The 17,272-nt window shown below is 48.0% G+C and overlaps 1 protein-coding gene across 7 annotated transcripts; it reads left to right on the top strand.

Annotated features, from left to right (window-relative positions):
• Positions 1-2,575: 2,575 nt before the first annotated feature.
• Positions 2,576-16,715, top strand: PPOX (protoporphyrinogen oxidase). 7 transcript variants are annotated; one of them, XM_081841076.1, is made up of 14 exons: positions 2,586-2,787; positions 3,079-3,124; positions 4,051-4,144; positions 5,637-5,771; positions 7,521-7,636; positions 7,754-7,886; positions 9,067-9,211; positions 9,325-9,515; positions 11,459-11,519; positions 11,634-11,752; positions 12,541-12,654; positions 13,895-14,044; positions 15,458-15,500; positions 16,444-16,715. In XM_081841076.1, the coding sequence occupies exons 3-14, from the start codon at positions 4,058-4,060 to the stop codon at positions 16,578-16,580; spliced, it is 1,431 nt and encodes a 476-aa protein (XP_081697202.1). In that variant the 5' UTR covers positions 2,586-2,787; positions 3,079-3,124; positions 4,051-4,057; the 3' UTR covers positions 16,581-16,715. The 7 variants fall into 7 exon arrangements, with proteins under 7 accessions (XP_081697204.1, XP_081697203.1, XP_081697202.1 ...); XM_081841075.1 differs by having other exon boundaries at positions 2,590-2,656; XM_081841074.1 differs by having other exon boundaries at positions 2,590-2,689.
• The last annotated feature ends 557 nt before the right edge of the window (positions 16,716-17,272 follow it).

Raw genomic sequence — 17,272 nt, 5'->3', positions numbered from 1 at the left:
CCCCCCCCCCCAAGCCCTCAGGGGAAATAACATGCGCTTACCCCTCAGTCCGACTGTGGCAGCCACTACTGATTTTAAACGACTATGTGACTTTGTATATATAATGATGGGTTTGTACATAGATGACAAGAGAAAAATGAAGAGGTTGAAACTTTTTTTGTGAATAAATTTACTAAAAAAATAATAACAAAAATGGTGTTTGTCTCACTTCTATTTGGGGGAAGGGGTCCTTTTGGGGTATTGGTTTAGAGCAGGCTTCCTCAACCTCAGCCCTCCAGGTGTTTTGAGACTACAATTTCCATCAGCCCTGACCACTGGTCCTAGCTAGGGATCATGGGAATTGTAGGCCAAAAACATCTGGAGGGCCGAGGTTGAGGAAGCTTGGTTTAGAGTGTCGGACAAGGACCCAGGAGGGATCAGGGTTCAACTCCTCACTCGGCCATTATGCTCACTGGGTGACCTTTAGGCTGTGGAAACTCAGGCACTGGTCCCTTTGGATGAGAAAGGATTCAGGTACTTAATTATCATTTTTATTTCCAATTGTGAAATGGTTTATAGGTGTGAGTGTGTTCATTTTGTGTGTGTGTGTGTTTGTAACAATGCTTACATCTTGGCACAGAGTTCTGTGCAATCTAGAAGCAGGCACATTATTTTCTTGTTGCAAGACAAAAAACAGTGGTACTTTTTGTGCTAGCATCATGAAGCCTGACTGATTCCTGGGCAAAACTGTTAGAAGCATTAGTTGGTTGCTGGGGTGACCCCACCAGAGTCCAATTAGTATCTCTACTCATTTGGGATACAGGAAGCCCCAGAGAAGGGGCGTGCATCTCTCTCTGGGTTACTTTTTCTTTCTAAAATTCTCTGGTGTGTTTATAAAAAGTTTTTCTCTCCCTAGCCCTGAGAGTGTCATTTGTCTTTATTTGAGACTTCTGTGAACTAAAATATAATTGTCTTTAACACAGGAGACAAAGGAAATGTGAGAGAGAGAGAGAGAGAGAGAGAGAGAGAGAATTGTATCCTAGAGATTATCAGAATGGCAGTGGTGTTTAGGGGCTTCTGTTCAGGTCAAGATTTAATTTTGAAGTGCATTATTTTCACTGTTACTGGGACTGTGTATTTTATTATTATACCTTATGAATTACAAGGGGATTGCTTAATTTTATTGTATATTTCTTAATGAACTGTTTTTGTTAACTTGTTTTTTATTGTTTAAATTTTGTTATATTTTGTAACAGTGAATTATGGCTTTTCCACACCATGAAAAAGACACGATTGCCAATGCTAGTTGATGGACAGTAGATTATTATTAATAATAAGTAACTTTGTTAGTTGCTTTGCCCAGGGAAACCCAAAGATGAATTCACTTCAGTGGGTTTACTCTTAGTACAGTTAGTTAGCTACAACCCTGGGAGATTTAATCTTCAACGTGCCATACTCAAAGCCACTTCCCATGCATTATCTAGTTGCTGTCCTTACAACAACTTTGTAAAGTAGGCTGTTGTTGTGCCCATATTGCAGATGGGGAACACTGAGGCTGAGTGTGTTTTGCTTAATGCCACCTTGTGAATCCTTGACCTTGATACCTCCTCTTGAGTCGCACAGAGACAGGTAGCTCTGAGCATTTTAAATTCTGATGTCAATCAATCACTTATGTTGCTGTTGTTGTTTAGTTGTGTCCAACTCTTCGTGACCCCATGGACCAGAGGACGCCAGGCACTCCTGTCTTCCACTGCCTCCCGCAGTTTGGTCAAACTCATGTTAGTAGCTTTGAGAACACTGTCCATCCATCTCGTCCTCTGTCGTCCCCTTCTCCTTGTGCCCTCCATCTTTCCCAACATCAGGGTCTTTTCCAGGGAGTCTTCTCTTCTCATGAGGTGGCCAAAGTATTGGAGCCTCAGCTTCAGGATCTGTCCTTCCAGTGAGCACTCAGGGCTGATTTCCTTCAGAATGGATAGGTTTGATCTTCTTGCAGTCCATGGGAGAGCAGGGGTCAGCAACCTTTTTCAGCCATGGGCCCGTCCACCGTCTCTCAGACCATGTGGTTGACCGGACTATTTTTTGGGGGGGGGGGAGGGAATGAACGAATTCCTATGCCCCACAAATAACCCAGAGATGCATTTTAAATAAAAGGACACATTCTACTCATGTAAAAACACGCTGATTCCCGGACCGTCTGTGGGCCTTGAGAAGGGGATTGGGCCGGATCTGGCCCACGGGCCTTAGGTTGCCTACCCCTGCTCAAGAGTCTCCTCCAGCACCATAATTCAAAAGCATCAATTCTTCGGCGATCAGCCTTCTTTAGGGTCCAGCTCTCACTTCCATACATCACTACTGGGAAAACCATGGCTTTAACTATACGGACCTTTGCGAACGGGTAGCTCTCAGTATTTTAAATTCTGATGTCTATCAATCACTTATAAAAGCGCCCCAGGCCCCGCCCACCAGGCGGTGCGCGTAAATAGGAATCGCTACAGAATGCTCAACGTTCCACTCGCCCCGCCTCCCCTCCCTTTGCAGCCGAGCGAGTCGCCCGAACCCTTACGTCATTGTCCCTATTAGCCAATCCTGGGCGGAGGGGAGGAGCCCTGAGCTCAGCTGCGGGGGATGAGAAGGAGAGAAAGAAAGAGGGAAGTGGATGCAACGTGCAGCCATCAGAGTAAGGGGGCCGGACGTCGCCCGAGGACTAGGGGTGGGTGGTACACGTGTGTTTTGTGTTCGTGTGAATGCAGCCAGAGAGTGGAGTAGAGGACATATTGGTGTAGGAGGAGTCAGTCTCTGTAAATCGAGGTGGGTCGGTCTGGAGTGTGTGCTTATTATGGTAGAGAGAAATTATATCGGTGGCAACTAAAGAAGGCCTTGAACTAGGGTTAGGGGGTGGTTGGGGGGTAACAGAAGGGCAAATTGGGGAAATTGTTCCAAGGGTAGGATATGGAGGGGAGGGTGCACGTTACAGACAGGAAGAGAAATGTCATCAAATGACGGGTTGGAAGGCATATTTGCTGGTGAGGTTCTGGAGCAATTGGGAAGAGTTTCTGTGATGTACCTAACTCATCAATTACTGCATTTATATCCTCCAAGGAGCTGAAGTGTGGTGTCCATGTTATCCTCGCAACAACCCTGCGAGGTAAGGCAGAGAGAGCTGGTGACTGGAGGGAGTCACCCACAGTGAATTTTGTGGCAGAGGGGGGATTTGAACCCTAGCCTCCCAGGTCATAGTCCAACACTTTCACCACTATGCCACCGAAGGCTTTCATTGTGATCACAAATAATCCCTGGTCTTTACAGGGGGCATGGAGTGGGTGTGGCTGGCTAGGTGCAAATAAGGTAGTAAAAAAAAAACAAAAAAAAAAACAACACACACCTAAAAATAAAAACCAGCAATTAGCTAAAAACACATAAGTATTCTAAATATCACGTTAACCCATATATTTATATTAATTTTTATTATTATATTTATATTAAATCTAATTTATTTACTATACACACGCCCCCCCACCTTTTCTCTGAGGCACTCAAAGTGTACACATTTCCCTCTCCAGTTTGACTGGGGTCACATAATAATAATAATAAATTTTATTTATATCCCGCCCTCCCCAGCCGAAGCCGGGCTCAGGGCGGCTAACAACAATAAAACAGTACAAAAGGACATGCCTTGCCTTTAAAGAATCCTGGGAACTGTAGTTTGTTAAGGATGCTGGGAATTATAGCTCTGTGACGAGTAAACTACACTTCCTGGGATTCTCTTGGAGGAAGCCAAGTGCTTTAAATATATGGTGTTAGAGGTGGCATGGATACCTTCAGCCAGCCCACTTGTTATCTCTCGGCCCAGCCAACCTCACAGGTTTGTTGTGAGAACTGAAGACGGCTGTCAGTATGAATGCCACTGTGAGCTCCTTGGAGGAAGAGATGTAAACCGCTTTGAGGTTTTCATTGCAGCCAAGCAGCATATGAATGTTGTGGAATAATAAATGTAACAATAATAATTTGGGGGGCATGGTGTTGTGGGTGACCCCCTGTACATAATCGGATCCTTTGCCCGACTCTCTCTAGAATCCCAATGCAGAGGACCGTGGCTGTCCTTGGTGGGGGGGTGAGCGGCCTTGCAACCTGCTACTACCTCGCCAGAAGCCCCCAGGCCCCCAAGGTGAGTGTGGGACTGTCTGTGAGGTACTGTTGCTCTCTGGAGGGCAAGGCCTGGAGTGAAACAGCACTGCATTTGCTGCTTAAGTTGGCCATTTTGTGTGTGCGGGTGACCAAGGGCACAGCTTTAGGCAAGCATGGCTTCCCCCCAAAGGATTCTGGGAGCTGCCATTTGTTAAAAGTGCTGAGAGTTGTTAGGAGCCTCTTGTTCCCCTCACGGAGCTACAGTTCCCTGGGAAGAAGGGCTGAGCGTTAAACTCACAAATGCAGCTCTGTGAGGGGAATTGCGGATGTGCTAATAGTTCTCAGTACAGTGGACGCTCAAGTTGCAAGTGTGATTCGTGTGGGATGCATGTTCGCAACCCGCAGGGTTCACAACCTGCAGCGGCGCATCTGCGCACGTGCAGGTTGTGATTCGGCGCTTCTGCGCATGCACAAAGTGCAATTTAGCGCTTTGTGCATGCGCAACCCTCGAAACCTGGAAGTAACCCATTCCGGTACTTCCATAACCTGAAAAAACGCAACCTGAAGCGTCTTTAACCCGAGGTATGACTGTCCGCATAACAAACTATCCTCTTCCTGGGTGCTGTTCTGGAGTTTCTCTCAACACCTAATGTGGGGGATTCAAGGGGAGCAGAGCAGGGAAAGGAAAGGCCCCATTGTACATTTCCGAGCACAATTCAAAGTGTTGGCATGGACCTTTAAAGCCCTAAACAGCCTCAGCGCTGTATATCTGAAGGAGCGTCTCCACTCCCATCGTCCAGCCCGGACACTGAGGTCCATCTCCGAGGGACTTCCACCAGTTCCCTCACTGTGAGAAGTGAAGGGAAGCAGGCAGAGGACCTTCTCGGTAGGGGCACCTGCCCTGTGGAACGCCCTCCTGTCAGATGTGTGACTTATAGAAGACATCTGAAGGCAGCCCTGCATCAGGAGGTTTTGAACAGTTAACGTTTTATTACATTTTGGTATATGCTGGAAGCTGCCCAGGGTGGCTGGGGCAACCCAGGGTACAAATAATAAAGTTGTTGTTGTTGTGGAAGCTCTTGTATGGGTTTCTATAACAGAACCCATTCGTTGGATCTGGCCCATAGGAAACAAGGAAGATGGTTCTGATAATAATCAGCCCAGCATCCTGATAAACACGGGTCCCATTTGATACTATTTGGTCACATTCTCATGCGCACACTAGTGTTCAAAATTCCCCAAGCGCATTTTGCGACTGCAAACAGTCCACTTGCGACCAAATGGAGATGTCCCGTTGCCAACTTGGCGCTTGACATCTCCATCTTCTGGCTGGCACACAGAAAAAAATTCTGCTGCCATAGCACCTGCGCAGCAGCAAAATTGGTGAGAGAATTGCTTTCCAGTGCAGAAACAACAATAATAATAATGATAATAATTAAATTACATTGTAAAAATAATTGCCATTTGACAATTAGCTTATATATCTGAGGTTTTTTTAACACTGACACCCACCCCACCCTTTCTCTGTCCAGGTAATCCTTTTAGAAAGCAGCAGCCGTCTGGGAGGATGGATCCATTCCACCCGTACAGAAGATGGGGCGGTTTTTGAACATGGGCCCAGGGGGATCCGCCCTGCTGGGGCCGTGGGAAAGAACACCCTCCTTATGGTATGTATTTTGTAAATCGGAAGCCCTTTACAATCAAGCAGTATATCAGTTGTATGAAATAAAATAAATTGAGAAGTTGAGGCCCTTGATAGCTCAGTTGGTAGAGCATGAGACTATTAATCTCAGGGCCGTGGGTTCGAGCTCCTCATTGGGCAAAAGATTCCTGCATTGCAGGGGGTTGGACTAGATGACCCTTGGGGTCCCCTTCGACTCCACAATTCTATGATATATCCCTGGCAAGATACTCCCAGCTGTGCTAGCCGGTCACTGGAAACATGGCCACTTGACCCAGAGACAGATGATACTTAAACCTAGTGGACTGCTTCTGAAATCACCTGCTTGCCTATTCTCTCTCATTACTAGTTTTCCAAATTATTACAAATCAGTCCGAATTCCTTTAATTTAATACAATTGCTCTTTTTTTTAAAAAAAATCAGGTTTCCCACTCCTGTTGCAAACATATGTCCATTACTTCCCCGTGCAGCCACTTCATTCTTCTTTAATCTCCTCTTAATCCTTCTCTTGAATTCTCTTCCGTTTTGAGAATTGGGAAGAGAAGGACCCGCTTGCCCGTTCTCAAAACAGAATTGGTTTGCCTCAAGCCATAGGTCAGGTGCCAGAACCCTTTGGCTTTCCAGATGCTGCTGAACTACAGTTCCCATCAGCCCCCAGCAAGCATGGTGGGAATTGCGAGGCCACCGGGGTTTGAACCTGGGAGTGGATGCTCTGCTGCTCAGCGATGACACTTCCCCAAAGCAGCTCCTGATCTGGGCGGCATTGGCTGCTCTTATCCATGCATCATCATCTACAAATGGTCATGGGTCGTTTTATCTTTAGAAAGTTCGGTGTCGACTTTCTAAGTCCCACAGACTGCAAATCATTTCAGATCCGCATTGCTCGGGGAGCGAAACAGCCCCCATAAGCAATCATGTTTGCTATACAGTGGTACCTCAGGTTAAGAACTCAATTCGTTCTGGAGGTCCGTTCTTAACTTGAAACTGTTCTTAACCTGAGGTACCGCTTTAGCCAATGGGGCCTCCCGCTGCTGCTGCTGCACCGCTGCCACACGATTTCTGTTCTCATCCTGAGGTAAAGTTCTTAACCTGAGGTACTATTTCTGGGTTAGCGGAGTCTGTAACCTGAAGGGTTTGCAACCCGAGCTGCCACTATAATACAGTGGTGCCTCACAAGACGAAATTAATTCGTTCTGCGAGTTGTTTCGTCTTGCGATTTTTTCGTCTTGCGGAGCGCAGATTCCCTGGGTATTAACGGTTGTAAGAAAAAGGAAACAAACTCGCAAGACGTTTTCGTCTTGCGAAGCAAGCCCATAGGGAAATTCGTCTTGCGAAGCAACTCAAAAAACAAAAAACCCTTTCGTCTTGTGCGTTTTTTGTCTTACGAGGCATTCGTCTTGCGAGGTACCACTGTACAGTCATACCTCATGTTACGTTTGCTTCATGATATGTTGTTTCCAGTTGCGTCCTGCAGTGACCCAGAAGTACCAGAAAGGGTTACTTCCGGATTTCGTTGCTCGCGCATGCGCACAAGCGCTAAATCACGCTTCGCACATGCGCACAAGCGCCAAATTGTGCCACGCACCTGCACAGATACAGCACTTCAGGTTGCGGGCTTTTCATGTTGTGAATGGGCCTCCGAAACGGATCCCATTCATAACCAGAAGTACCACTGTACACTATTTTGAAGTCGAGCATCTGCACTGGGGTTAAAAGGGTTGCGATTCCTTTCTAGGTCTCTGAACTCGGTCTTGACGCAGATGTCCTTCCTGTCCCCGGTGACCACCCAGCAGCCAAGAACCGCTTCCTCTATGTCCGCGGAGCCCTCCATAAACTCCCCTCGAGTATCAGGTACTTTCCAGAAACCCTGGGGATGGCTCTCGGGAGCCCTGAGATCAACCCGTCCTTCCTATCTGAACCCGGAAGGTGATACTTTCTCCACTGTGTTTTGTGGGTGGCGATGTCCAGTGGCGTCGTGCGGACTGTTCCTCCTTTCACCCGCCCTCTGGTCTGGAGTGGCCTGAAAGAGCTCCTGTCCCCCCGCGGCTCCGAAACGGACGAGACCATCCACGCCTTCGTGAGGCGTCGCTTTGGCCAGGAGGTACGTGCCCAGAGGGGAAATGTGGCAACGCTCATTTGGGGGAGTGAGCCAGGAAGGTTTTCTTACGGAGGGGCGTTTTGTTTTGGCTGGCACAGGGCAGGGGGGAAAGGAGAAGCGGACCAAGGGTGGGGCGGGGGGCCGTCTGTCTTATCAGCTCCACACAGGGCCTGAGAGAAGGGTGGGTCCCACTGCTCTCCCTGCCCTGCCTGTTTCTCTCACACAAAGCCTCCCAACAGAGTCAGGGTAAGCTGTTCTCAAAGATATCCATAAAAGAACAGGGCTACTGTCTGCTTAAAGGGAAGGGTACTTTCCCCGTCTCCCGCCACCCTTCAGGCGAAGGGCCACATTCGCTTCAGGAGAACTTTCCAGAAGCCACATGAGTCAGAGGCAAAAGTGAGCAGAGCAGTGAATGTGAATTTTACCGTTGTGCAGAAAAGTAGTTTGTACATAACACTCATTTGCCTCTCTCTGCCCTGTATCGGGAAGTTTTTAATGTTTGCTGTTTCATTATGTTTTTATATGTGTTGGAAGCCGCCCCAATGGGTGGGGTATTATTATTATTAAGGTAAAGGTAAAGGGGCCCCTGACCATTAGGGCCAGCCGTGGCCGACTCTGGAGTTGTGGCACTTATCTCACTTTACTGGCCAAGGGAGCCAGCGTACAGCTTCTGGGTCATGTGGCCAGCATGACAGCTGCTTCTGGAGAACCAGAGCAGCGCACGGAAACGCTGTTTACCTTCCTGCTGGAGTGGTACCTATTTATCTACTTGCACTTTGACATGCTTTCGAACTGCTAGGTTGGCAGGATCAGGGACCGAGCAATGGGAGCTCACCCTGTTGCGGGGATTTGAACCGCCAAGCTTCTGATTGGCAAATCCTAGGCTCTGTGGTTTAACTCACAGCACCACCCACGTCCCTAATATTATTATTTATTATCCTCCATCCAGGCAAGTAATAGGCCTGATCCAAATTCAAAGACACATTCCAGCCAGGCGAAAACACCCAAGGACCAGCGAGAGGGATGTTGCTTGTGGGAGATTCCAAAGGGCCAGATAGAAAGCCTTAAGGGGCCACATTTGGCCCCAGGGTCTGAGATTCCCCACCCTTGATTTTTAAATCACCCAACATCAGGGCAGGTTGCCACTTTCTTGCCTTGAGTGCTGCATCCTTGATCTCCACAGCTGGCCGACATTGTCATTGACAGCCTCTGCCGGGGGGTGTTTGCCGGAGACTGCCGGACCCTCAGCGTGCGCTCCTGCTTCCCGGCGCTGTTCCAGGCCGAGCGAAGCCACCGTTCTGTCATCTTGGGCATGGCCCTTGGCGGAGGTGAGGGGCCGTGGGGAGCCGGAGAAAAAGAAGGAGGCTTTTGGATTGCATGTTTTGTAATTTCAGAAGGAAAGGACACATAGTTTCTGATATCAAACTTCCTTATCTTGTAGGGAAAGGCCCCCCTGTGGATTCTCCTCTGATCCGCAGAGCTCGAGACGAGCGATGGAGCCAGTGGTCGCTGCGTGGAGGCATGCAGACTCTCCCCGAAGCCTTGGAGGGCTTTGTGAAGCAGCGTGGGGTGGAGATTCACTGCGGCACCCCTGTGAAGCGGCTGGAGAGGGCGGCATCCGGCTCCTGGAAGGTAAGAAAAGGGCCATTGGGGAGTGAGAAAGGAGCGTAAGGTGGCTTCCTCTCTAGGAATCTCCCTTCAGCTGCTCTGGGGAAATTTTGCCCCGTTCCTCTTGCGCTATTTCCACAGAGGCCTGTTCAAGTCACGTGGTTAAAGTGTTGGGCTCAAAGACCTGGGAGATGTGGGGAAGGTCACTGTGGGCAACCCTGGGCCCAGTCACTATCTCTCAGCTTAACCTGCCTGGACCCTGAGGCCCAGCTCCAAGGGCCTTCTGGTGGTTCCCTCACTGCGAGAAGCCAAGTTACAGGGAAGCAGGCAAAGGGCCTTCTTGGTAGTGGCACCTGCCCTGTGGAACACCCTCCCACCAGATGTCAAGGAAATAAACAACTACCTGACTTTTAGAAGACATCTGAAGGCAGCCCTGTTCAGGGAAGCTTTTAATGTTTAATAGACTATTGTATTTTAATACAGTGGTACCTCGGGTTACATACGCTTCAGGTTACATACGCTTCAGGTTACAGACTCCGCTAACCCAGAAATAGTACCTCAGGTTAAGAACTTTACTTCAGGAGGAGAACAGAAATCATGCTCCGGCAGCGCAACAGCAGTGGGAGGCCCCATCAGCTAAAGTGGTGCTTCAGGTTAAGAATAGTTTCAGGTTAAGAACAGACCTCCAATGATAAACTAACAGGAAGGATCTGAGGCCTACGAGACCACAGATTCACTGAAGACTGGAGTAAATTTGTAGACTATTAAAAAAGTGTTTGCGATGAACAATTAACGTTTGTAGGTTTGCAAGAGGCTCTGTGAAAATAATATCAGAAATATTGTAAAAAAGGGAATAAGAGGAAGGAGGTTTTTAATAAAAGGCAATATCAGATTAAGAAATGCAGAAGAAGGACTAAAACGGAGGATTTGCAGAAGAGCTGAGGGAACTCAAAAAAATGTATTTGTGAAAAATTGTGTTATGTGTTTTTATATTTTTGTATTGTAAAATGAATAAAAAATAATTTTAAAAAAAGAACAGACCTCCAGAACGACTTAAGTTCTTAACCCGAGGTACCACTGTATTTTGTTGGAAACCCAGCCAGATGGGCAGGGTATAAATAATAACTAATTATTCATTATTATTATTATTTAACCTGCCTCACAGGGTTGTTGTGAGGAGGGCGAGATCCACATGCTCCACTTTGAGAGTCTTGGAAAAAAGGTGGGACTGAAGTGGGATGGTGAACGATAATAAATCGAAGTGATATAAAGAAAAAAGCCATCATCTCCTTGCGGAAGCACCTGTAACCATGTGTGGGCCTTAGCCGGCTGCCCCTAACTATAAATTGAACTGTATCCAACTGAAGCATACTCAAGAGTCGACCTACTTTTTTATTAATTGCATTTTATCCCGCCACTTCCACCAAGGAGCTCACAGCGGGGGCATGCATGGCCCTCACCTTCTCCATTTTAACCTCACAACAACCCTGTGAGGTAGGTCAGGCTGAGAGAGAATGGTTGGCCCAGGGTCACCCAGTGATCTTCGTGACCGAGTGGGGATTCGAACCCTGGTCCCCCAGGTCCTAGTCCAACGTGTTGGGTAGTGGTCATTTGTGGTGGTGGTAGGAGGGCTGGACTTCAGGTGGTCTTGAGCAACTCAAAATGTTTTCAAACAAATTGGAGTTATATATAAAAAAGAGATCCTGTACCCCTTTCTCTTCTTCCCTTCAATACCCCTCCCCGACTCTTTTTCTCTCTGCCACCCAATGCAGAGCCCTCTCCTTTGCTTCTTCCACACACAAGACACAGAAATTGAGGCTTGGGCAGCAAAGAGCTGGGTTCAAATCCCCACAGCCTCCTCAAGCCACCAATTCTCCATCTTTTCCATGGGAACAGTAGATCACTGCACTTGTGTTAGAGATCCTTCTATGGCTTTGATTGATGCTGGCTCTGCATTTCTCCCTTAGATAGCACTTGAGGACGGCGTTATAAAGGCAGATCACATCATCAGCGCTTTGCCTGCCCAAGGTAGGAGAATCCTCTGTCCAGGAACAGGGACCGCAAAACCCTTTTTTGCCTAAGGACCACATTTCATCCTAGGCAACCCTGAATAGACCCAACCTGCCTCTTCTCTCTCTCCAGCACTTGCTGAGTCACTCCCCGGCTGGGCCGAACCGCTTGCCCGAGAGCTACTGGCCATCCGGGCTGTTTCTGTGGGGGTGGTGAACCTACAGTACAGAGATGTGCATCTCCCCGTCACGGTAAGAGGCTTTTTCGATGCCCCCTGCTCAAAACGCAAAGCTTGCCGGTTCCCATTGCAAGGAGCGTTAAGGGGTAATCAGGAAGGGATAATGTCTCTCGTTTCTCTCGGGGGGGGGGGGTCCCTGTTGTGTCACACAGGAGAAAATCCATACATGCCCATAGTGAGATCTATTGCTTTGGGAACTTGGAAGCTTTACCAGGTGGATTTCTACCTGTCACAGAGCGCAACAGCTTTGAAACCAAAGAAAAGGGGAATGTGGCAAAAACATCCACATGCCCATAGGAAGATGTAGCGGTTGGAGGAGAGGGTGGGGACACCTTGCCAGCTAGAAATTCAGCGGGTAAAGTTGCCGGGCGCTGTCACGGGAAAGATTTCTATATGTCCACAGAGAAATGGAGTGATGTGACAAGGACTGGGGCTTAAGCCTTAAATTTTGAGACATCTGGAGTGTACATTTTTGTAATGTTAACTTCAGCTACAATCAGTGGTCCTTGCATGTCCTTGCAAAAGGCCGTAATCAGCCCTCCCCCTATTTTCTCAAGGGGGTGTGCCCACCCATGTGCCCACCTGCCCCTTGATCTGTGAGATTGGCCGGGAACCCCAGGCAGGGCCTTCTTCAGAGTGGCCCCAACCACTCTGTGTTTGTTTGAATGGGTTTTGTTTGTGTTTTTTGTTTTTGTTTTTGAACGGTTCTTCCCAGAACCTTAAGGGCAGAGTTGAAGTAGAAATAAAGAAACCTACGCTTTGTGTGATTGTGTGTATTTTCTGCCAATCTCTTTCTTCCAGGGATTTGGGCACTTGGTACCCTCCTTCGAGGACAGCTCATTGCTGGGCATCGTCTACGATTCTGTCGCCTTCCCCGGGCAGGATGGATCCAGCGGTCCTTGCATGCGCCTGACAGTAAGAGCCGGTGGGAGGCGAGGGGCTAACCTCCCACCCCCACTATAGGATCATGTTCTAAATATGGCTTAATGCAGGCTTTGTCAGCCTGGTGCCCCTAGATCATTGGTAGGCAAACGAAGGCCCGGGGGCTGGATCCAGCCCAATCGCTTTCTAAATGAGGCCCGTGGATGGTCGGGGAATTAGCTTGTTTTTACATGAGTACAGTGGTACCTCTGGTTACGTACTTACCGTATTTTTTGCTCTATAAGACTCACTTTTTCCCTCCTAAAAAGTAAGGGGAAATGTGTGTGTGTCTTATGGAGCAAATGCAGGCTGCGCAGCTATCCTAGAAGCCAGAACAGCAAGAGGGATCGCTGCTTTCACTGCACAGCGATCCCTCTTGCTGATCTGGCTTCTGGATTCAGAATATTTTTTTTTCTTGTTTTCCTCCTCCAAAAACTAGGTGCGTCTTGTGGTCTGGTGCGTCTTATAGAGCAAAAAATACGGTAATTCGTTCCGGAGGTCCGTTCTTAACCTGAAACTGTTCTTAACCTGAAGCACCACTTTAGCTAATGGGGCCTCCTGCTGCTGCCAGAGCACGATTTCTGTTCTCATCCTGATGCAAAGTTCTTAATCCGAGGTACTATTTCTGGGTTAGCGGCGTCTGTAACCTGAAGTGTATGTAACCCGAGGTACCACTGTAGAATGTGTCCTTTTATTTAAACTGCATCTTTGGGTTATTTGTGGGGCATAGGAATTCATTCATTCCCGCCCCCCCAAATATAGTCCGGCCCCCGACAAGGTCTGAGAGACAATGGACCAGGCCCCTGCTGAAAATGTTTGCTGATCCCTGCCTTTGAGGCTCCTCCATTAGGGCAGATGGGGCACTGCCCCACTAACCTCAGCTGGCTCTGAGCTATTTCCTGGCTGTCTTACAAGCAGTCCAGGGGGTGGCACTGCTTGGCAGCTTCCTCCTCCTTAGGCTCTATGTTGCCCCTGTAATTGTGCTCATCGGGGGGAGCTCTAGGGTGCTGGAAGTGGGAACTGTCCTGCAGAAATTGACCCACCCTGGCCACTAAACCACTGCCCAGCTTCCCTCAGTCCAGCCCTTTTGGACACTCTGGCATCCATCAGCCTCAGATCGTCTGGGAGTTGTCGTTCAAAATGGGTACTGTGCCAATGATCCACGGGTCCCAGAAGGCCATGCAGTTTTCAGGCTGGGAAACCAGCTTTTTAACGTTCCACTCCTTTTGCCCAGGTGATGTTGGGCGGTGCGTGGTTTACATCGGGGCTCGGAAATCCAGACACCGTCCCCCACGCTGTGCTGCTGGACCGGGCCAAGGCAGCTGTTAAGGAGCACCTGGGGGTCTCAGCCGAGCCCTCCCGCAGCATCGTCAAGGTGCAGAAGGTACAGACCCTGGAGCAGAGAGAGAGAGAGAGATAGAGATAGAGACAGAGAGAGAGAGAGAGAGAGGGAGAGAGAGAGAGAGATGGGGGAGGAAGAGTGTCAGTCTTAATTCCACAAACCTCCTACTGTGTTCCAGCTGGATGCACAGCTCCCATTAAGTTCAAGAATCATAGAATCACAGAATTGGAAGGGGACCCTGAGGATCATCTAGCCCAACCCCCTGCAATGGAGGAATATGCAACTGTCCCCTGCAGGCATCAAACCTGCAACCTTGACATTTTCAGCACCATGCTCTAACCAGCTGAGAAAAGGGAACTGATTTATTTCGATGATGTTGATTTCCTTTATTTCACAAAATGTATAATAAATAATAAAAAAATTATTTATACCCTGCTCTTCCCAGTTCAAAAACTGGGTTCAGGGAGGCTAACAACAAATTTAAAACACTTTAAAACACTTAATTATAAAAGCAGCATAAACTACAGTATAAAAACATGAATAACAATAAAATTCAAAAATAAAAAATCAATTTGTTAATCCCCAGAGTTAGCTGGCTGAATTGGTCCTACTTGGGCCAGCGAGGAGGCCAGGGGAGAATTAGCTGTGGGGTCTCAGAGCGGGTGATCTTCATAAAAGGGGAGAGGGAGGGAAGAGAAGGGAAATGAAAGATCAGGCTGAATTCAAATTAAAGGCCAGGCGGAATAGCTCTGTCTTACAGGCCCCACTTGCAAAGAGGAAATCCTCTAAGTGGTTGACAAACAGAATGAAAATGAAATTATCAGTGTGTGTGTGTGTGTGTTTTTAAAAAAGTTAAAAACAACTATTTAAAACTTTTTTTTAATAATGAAAACCAACAATAAGGTTACATTCACTTTTCTGGTGGTGAATGGGCTGGGCAGCCTTAGACAAAGCTGCTGTTCTTTCAGCTGCTCCTTTGCTTCTGCAATTTGGGGAGGGTAGTGCTGCACCTCCCTTACAGGGCCGTCGTGAGGATTTCCAAGATGGTGTACAGCAAGACATAAATGGAGAGCTTTAAAAATGCAGAATTTGGGCGGAGGTTAAGGCCCAGGAAGCTTTGATCCCCCGTCTATGTTGCTTTCGTGATGACACAGCCACTGTGCTGGTTGTTCCCATGGTACAGATGGAGAATTGGTGGCATGAGGAGGCTGTGGGGATTTGAACTCAGCTCTTTGCTATCCAAGCCTCAATTTCTGTGTCTTGTGTGTGGAAGAAGCAGAGGAGAGGACTCTGCATTGGGTGGCAGAGAGAAAAAGAGTCGGGGAGGGGTATTGAAGGGGAGAAGAGAAAGGGGTACAGGATCTCTTTTTATATATATAACTCCAATTTGTTTGAAAACATTTTGAGTTACTCAAGACCACCTGCAAACCCCTTTGCCCCTTCCTGTCTCTGCAGGCCTGCATTCCTCAGTATACACTCGGCCACTGGAAACACATAGGTAGGCCTTTCTTTTTTAACTATCAAGACAATTTAATTCAGCTATTTTCATGTTATGCAGCCTTCCAATATGAGTGTGTGTGTGTGTGTGTGTGTGTGTGTGTGTGTGTGTGTGTGATAGAGAGAAAGAGAGAAAGAGAGTTAGGCCTCAGCTTCATTAATCAAAAAATAATGTTTTGAATTAATTATAAAAATACAACACCGGATGGCGCCAGAGAGCAAAATAAATTCTAAGTGATTTTTGCATAACGTTTTTTCTTTCTTTCGTTATAACGATTTAATTTCTGACTTATTTATAGCGTTTCCCCCCCGTGTGTAGCTCCACCCTGAGAGAGAGAGAGAGAGAGAGCGCAAGCAGACACACAAACAGCCTAGCGCAGCAACACCTTTCTATGTATATTCTATCTATATTGTATATAGGAGCACAGGTCTTCAGCCAGGGGGTCGGGACCCCCAGGTGGGTCGCAGCACAGCTCTTTCTTCTTGCCATGTTGAACTCCAGCTACAGCTGACCAAACCAAAGGAGCGCAGTGCATGCGGTGTCTGGGCCAGGATGCATACTTATGAAGACACACTCATTTTTGCTACAGGTGCTGCAAACTGAAAGGCTAGAGCCTTTTTCCATAAGAAGAATATTTCTGGCAAGCTGTGTATAGCCTTCCTGTAGTGAGGGAGCTGTGACACTGTTTGCTTTCTGGTCTGTTTGTGTGGCTCTCTCGACTTCTCCCAGAACAGTTGAATGATGAGGACCAGAATGCGGGAGGGTGGTAACTCAGCGGAAGGGATGGCTGCAGGAAATCAGCTGGCAGAGGCTCCCACCTAGAACCCTGGACAACCACTGCCAGTCAGTGCAGGCAGTCCTGAGCTAGATGGAGCAATGGCCTGACTCGGTATAAGAAGGCAGCGACACATGTTCCTTGCTAACCCTTTGCTCTTTCCTTTAGAGAGCGCAGCGGCTTACCTGGACCAGCAAAAGCTGCCTCTCAGCCTGGTTGGGGCTTCCTACGAGGGCGTCTCGGTCAACGACTGCATCTCCAGTGCCCACTCTGCCACAGCCAAGCTTCTCGGCCATGTCTCCTGAGAAAGGCAGAGGGAACTTCGTCTTTCCTCAGCTTGTGGGACTCCTGCCCCAAAGTGCTCCTCTCAGCAGGATAAGAACCAAGGCTGCCAGCGAACTGCCTGGAAGTGGGGTTGACAAATCTCTTGGCACAAGATCCAGGCCTCTCGCGCTGAAACGCAGAAGGGGGTGGTTGCATTGGTTCAGCTTGGAATGGATTTGCTCCTCTGAGCTTATATCTATCTGGTCCGCAAGCACCACACACTCTGTGCTCAGCACTGTCTGGAGAAGGCCTCGCTGAGGACTAGGAGCATGCGTTGCTGCAATTGGAAAAGCGGGTGTCTAGTCCCTGGCTTTCCTCCCTCCCTTGCAATTTGAGGTTTCCCCTGGTGCTTGGAAGTGTTCGTTGCTTTGTCTGAAGATTATGGGGAAGGTGTCTGAGATGCTCTGCTGTTGGATGGTGGGGTTTGTGTGGGCCCTGCCTGCTTCCTTCCCACCATCCTTCAGTTCTTCATAAAACTGACTATTTCATAAATGTCTGCTAATAAAAAAATATATCTATCAGCCCTACTGCTGGGGGTGGTTGGGCTGATTTATCGCTCCCATTATTTGCGTACATAAAAGTGCAAAGCTTGAGGATTCAGGCAGTTGTGAAATCCACGCAGGTCTCCTCCTGTGCAGGAGATCTATAGCAGGCATTCATTAGAATTCACTGT

The sequence above is a fragment of the Podarcis erhardii genome (assembly GCF_964252035.2).
Source record: "Podarcis erhardii genome assembly, chromosome: 15".
In the NCBI taxonomy this organism is placed as follows: domain Eukaryota; kingdom Metazoa; phylum Chordata; class Lepidosauria; order Squamata; family Lacertidae; genus Podarcis; species Podarcis erhardii.
The sequence above is the reverse complement of the archived record's forward strand: the minus strand, read 5'-3'. Positions and strand labels throughout refer to the sequence as shown.

Excerpts from the sequence above, each read along its gene's own strand:
- PPOX (XM_081841073.1), top strand. The coding sequence starts at position 2,636 with ATGCAACGTGCAGCCATCAGAGTAAGGGGGCCGGACGTCGCCCGAGGA. Across the intron at positions 4,145-5,636 it reads GAAGCCCCCAGGCCCCCAAG|GTAATCCTTTTAGAAAGCAG; the intron begins GTGAGTGTGGGA and ends TTCTCTGTCCAG. Across the intron at positions 14,045-15,457 it reads GCATCGTCAAGGTGCAGAAG|GCCTGCATTCCTCAGTATAC; the intron begins GTACAGACCCTG and ends CTGTCTCTGCAG.